Source organism: Xenia sp. Carnegie-2017, unplaced genomic scaffold, assembly GCF_021976095.1.
Source record: "Xenia sp. Carnegie-2017 unplaced genomic scaffold, XeniaSp_v1 HiC_scaffold_21, whole genome shotgun sequence".
Lineage (NCBI taxonomy): Eukaryota > Metazoa > Cnidaria > Anthozoa > Malacalcyonacea > Xeniidae > Xenia > Xenia sp. Carnegie-2017.
This window is the reverse complement of record NW_025813484.1, coordinates 2,966,176-2,970,158: the sequence shown is the minus strand read 5'-3', so window position 1 is coordinate 2,970,158 and position 3,983 is coordinate 2,966,176. Positions and strand designations below refer to the sequence as shown.

At 36.8% G+C, this 3,983-nt stretch overlaps 1 protein-coding gene across 1 annotated transcript; it reads right to left on the bottom strand.

Moving 5' to 3' along the window:
* Nucleotides 1-737: 737 nt before the first annotated feature.
* Nucleotides 738-3,645, bottom strand: LOC124444989. The gene is made up of 4 exons (XM_046995697.1): nucleotides 3,574-3,645; nucleotides 1,661-2,327; nucleotides 1,367-1,533; nucleotides 738-1,264 (listed from the first exon to the last, which is right to left on the bottom strand). Exons 2-4 carry the CDS (start codon nucleotides 2,292-2,294, stop codon nucleotides 1,004-1,006), a joined length of 1,062 nt encoding a protein of 353 aa, XP_046851653.1. The 5' UTR covers nucleotides 2,295-2,327; nucleotides 3,574-3,645; the 3' UTR covers nucleotides 738-1,003.
* Nucleotides 3,646-3,983: the final 338 nt, after the last annotated feature.

The window sequence follows — 3,983 nt, the reverse complement described above, 5'->3', positions numbered from 1 at the left end:
TTGATGTTACTTTCATGGTAAGATGTCATTCTTAGAGTGTTACTTTGATCTGAATCGTCTGCCGTTAGCTACGATAGCTTTATGGAAACATACAATTTGGCCCATTTTAAAGGTGTGAATGTGGCCATTGTTCGTTGGATCTTGTTGTCAACCCTCAAGAGTGCAGATGCTGCATGGAAATAGAGCAATGCCGTGGTAAAATGTATCATAACGAAATCAATGAAAGGAAATGCATTTTGGATCACCCTGGCTTTAACGAAGTTTGCCTGAACGAATTTGTTCTTCAAATAGCAGCTTCGTTATGTTCAAAGCCAGCTAGGTTTAATTCTTCTTTGTTCATGCTGGATACAGACACTTTATTTTGTGTTTCCTTTCAAACCTTAGTATAAATGTATATTATATATTGGAAGTTTGCCTGGATGTATTATTGCTTCTCTCAAATTGTGTAAATTTATCATCTGCAATATATATAAGTATATCATAGTTGCAACTTGTGCTAACGCAGCTCTCTTGACGTTGTTGGTGTTGGTGATTTCTTCCAAATAGTAGGTACGGCACCAAGTTTGTGCCGTCTAGTCATACCACCCAAATGGAATAAACGCTCAAAACAATCTTCCGAAGAGTGATTCGAACAAATCATAAATAGAATTTCGCACGAACTCGGATTAAAATTTGCGCGCTTCGTCTGAAAAAATTTAACCCAAATTCTTCTCAACGACTCGTCATTTGGGCTTTTATTCGTTGATGGTGGACTTTTATTTTTCATTTTTAGATTATTTGTCTACGAGAGTTACCATTACCTGCCTACGTAATGTTTTCTGTCATGTTTCCAGCGTCTTAACTCAAAAATTACTGGAAACTACCGAAATGAGACACAGTGGATTTTTTAATAGATAACATTGTTGTATTGTATTTTAAGATGTATAAATTACATAATGCGAATATTTTTTAACGAATATAATCACCTATAAGCTATTTGTTTTAAAATCCAGTCCAAAGAGCTTTATTCTTCGTGTGCTGCCATATAAAGTTTCGTCTTGTACGTATCATTAGCTTTGGTCGCGTCGACTATTTTCTTAAAAAGTACTGGTACCGAGATCGAGATGAGAAGCAAAGGGAAACACAGCGCCCACGATCTGCTTTCCAGCTGTCTACCGCCAGAAAGTAAAATGCCAGCTAACGCCATGGCCATGGAGAGGATGTTGTGTTGACTACTCCAAAAAGGATTGTCGAACTTCCAAGGTCGAATGAACACGTTAGGAATCTATGTATTTGGAACGAAAAATGAAAAATTTAACTGTGTTATCGTGAATATGACATTAAATGTCGCCACAACCGTGGAGAATAACTTTATATTAATGCTAACCTGTCGTAGTCCTATTGGAGCTGGTATTAACATGAGAAGAAATGTTATCGTCGACAGATATCCGTACGCATAAAGACACGTGTGCAAAATGTAAGCAAACGCTATTCCAACGCCGTGAACTAAACACGAAGACTGCAGACCAATCCTTGCGACAAGTGTTAGTTTACCTGTGAAAAAGACAACGTAAAACCCGACCTATACGCTTTGCACCGATACACTGGTATGTGCTCCGAGAATAACACCTGTTATCCTTTTTTGTATGTATTGGCTCCTAACATTCAAGCATTAGCTTACCAGTGATTTTGTCTGGTTCCAAATCAGCCATGTTCATCACCATCATTCGTACATACTGAATTGGTAGAAGTGGTAGCAAAATTGGCCAGATAAGACTATTACCCAATGGGGAACTTGGATCATGAGTCTGGTATCCGACCAATGGTGTTAAAATATTAAGTACTAGACATACAGTGGCCTCCCCCAGTCCCCTACGTGATGTACACAACGGCCATGCGCTGTAACCATGTCCAAATACAACACCAAGTACAATAGTCACAGTTGCTGGTAGATTTCCTGTTATGCAATAATACAATGCTGCATTCGAAAGCACAATGGCGCAAATTAATCTGCCAATCATTAGCGAGACCTTCGGTTTCAGTTTTCCCTCGATCAGAACGCGCGATCCTCCAGTCCAAGGGCTTGGATTCTTGTTTGCGCTATCCGCATCGAAATCGTAGTATTCGTTGAAATAGTGTGTCATAGCGTGTATGGCGTGGACCAGAGTGCACACCCAGATGTAACACAAGAGATTGAATGGCTCATTCGGCTTGCTTTTATATGCCGCAGCAACCCCAACAGTATATATGACGTTACTATACATTAGAAATTTCGGCCTTCCTAGTCGGATCATTTGTTCCCAAGAATGTTTCATTGCTTTTTTATGGCTTTATGGAGAAGGCAAAGTCTGCAAGTAGAACGACAAATTGCACTTATGTCACTTCATCTTTGAGCGAATTAAATTTGGGGAACCGAACTGTTTCGAACTCTTCCCAAACACCGCAGAATGGAAAGCTTTGTCAATGAAACTCAAAAATCCCAACGGCATTGTTGGTGAGTTTTATGTGAGTGTGAATAAAGTGAATTTTGATGTCGAGTATACTGTAAGAAATGTAAAATATCATGAAATGATCATGTATATGTACTGTTTCCAAGACTATTGATTCCTATTCACTATTGTAAAAAATGTGAGCACCAGGGCATTGTCTCTGTTAAAATGAGGAAGTTTTTGATCTCTCTGGAAATCTAACAATCCGTTTCCGGTTTAAAAAGCTTTAGCCATGTCATTTCTAATACTAGTAACCTTTTTTATTTAGTTCTAATTGTTTATGTAACTTTTACATGATAACTTTGTCGTTTAGTTATAATTGTTTTATATAACTTTTATATAATAACCTTTGTCATTTAGGTATAGTTTTTTCATGTATCTTTTATATCAAGTGATATTAAACGATTTTCAGTTTTTTCCCCGTTTCCTAATGATTGTTATGCCTATGTCCGCTTGGTTAATAGAGATGATTGGAATCTTCAAACATATTTCAATTTTCTAAAGTGATTTTACGGTAAATGACAGTGCTTGACACATTTTTACAAATTGTAGATAACATGTACAGGGAAATTTTTAAGCCAGACATTTTGAATGAAAGCAATTTTCTTCTTGCTCTAAAACGTCCACCTTCCTCGTTGTCTTCGGTTTCTCAAAATTTTATTTAGGAATTTGTCCGTTTCAAACAAAGTACTTATGTTCTCTTACAAAGTTACAAAGTACTTGTTTCCTTCGTTTATTAATCTTTAGCTACATGCCAATGTTTGAAAAATTACGTAAGTGGCAAGAAAATAAATTTTAGTTTGTTTTCTTTGCTGTGAAGAAGCTGTCGTGTAGAAATTTACGAAACAGGAGTGCGAAGTAAAAAATACTTACTCAGTATAGCATACACGTTTTCAGATGAAGGTTCTATGAAAACTAGAAAAATTAAAGCTTGCCATGTCACTTAAACTTCTTTATCGTCACATCAAGTCGGTCACTAAATTTCTCTCTGTGTTATAGCTTTCATGTATAACTTTTTACATTTACTTTATCAAATGTTTGACGTATTAGTTCGAAGTATACTCGGAAAGCGATCCATTACACAAAAAAATATGTCAAAACCTACCTGAAAAAGTAATGTTCCTCTTCTCACCAAGGACTCGAAACAGCTCGAGTCAACTAAATCGAACCAGCTTCTATATATAGCTCTATCCGTGTGTGTCGGTATATTGGACTTTCACGGTAGGGTATGCCGCTGCAGCTGCTCTTTACATGTGAGATTTCACGTGAGTTACCTACAAGTACGTAATGAATCTTTGCTACTGGGTGTTCATTTCCGTGATGAATTATTTCTTTTTGTCTATTTTCGTAATAGATCCGCCATTTTGAGCAATTAGTGACACGTTCTTCCTGTAGCCTGCACGTGAGTACTACACCAAGATTCAACTTTCACATGCCATTGTATTTTAACTATACTTAGTCTATAAAGAAATAATATATTTTCATCTCAGAGAGTATGTACTCTTGAAAATTCAA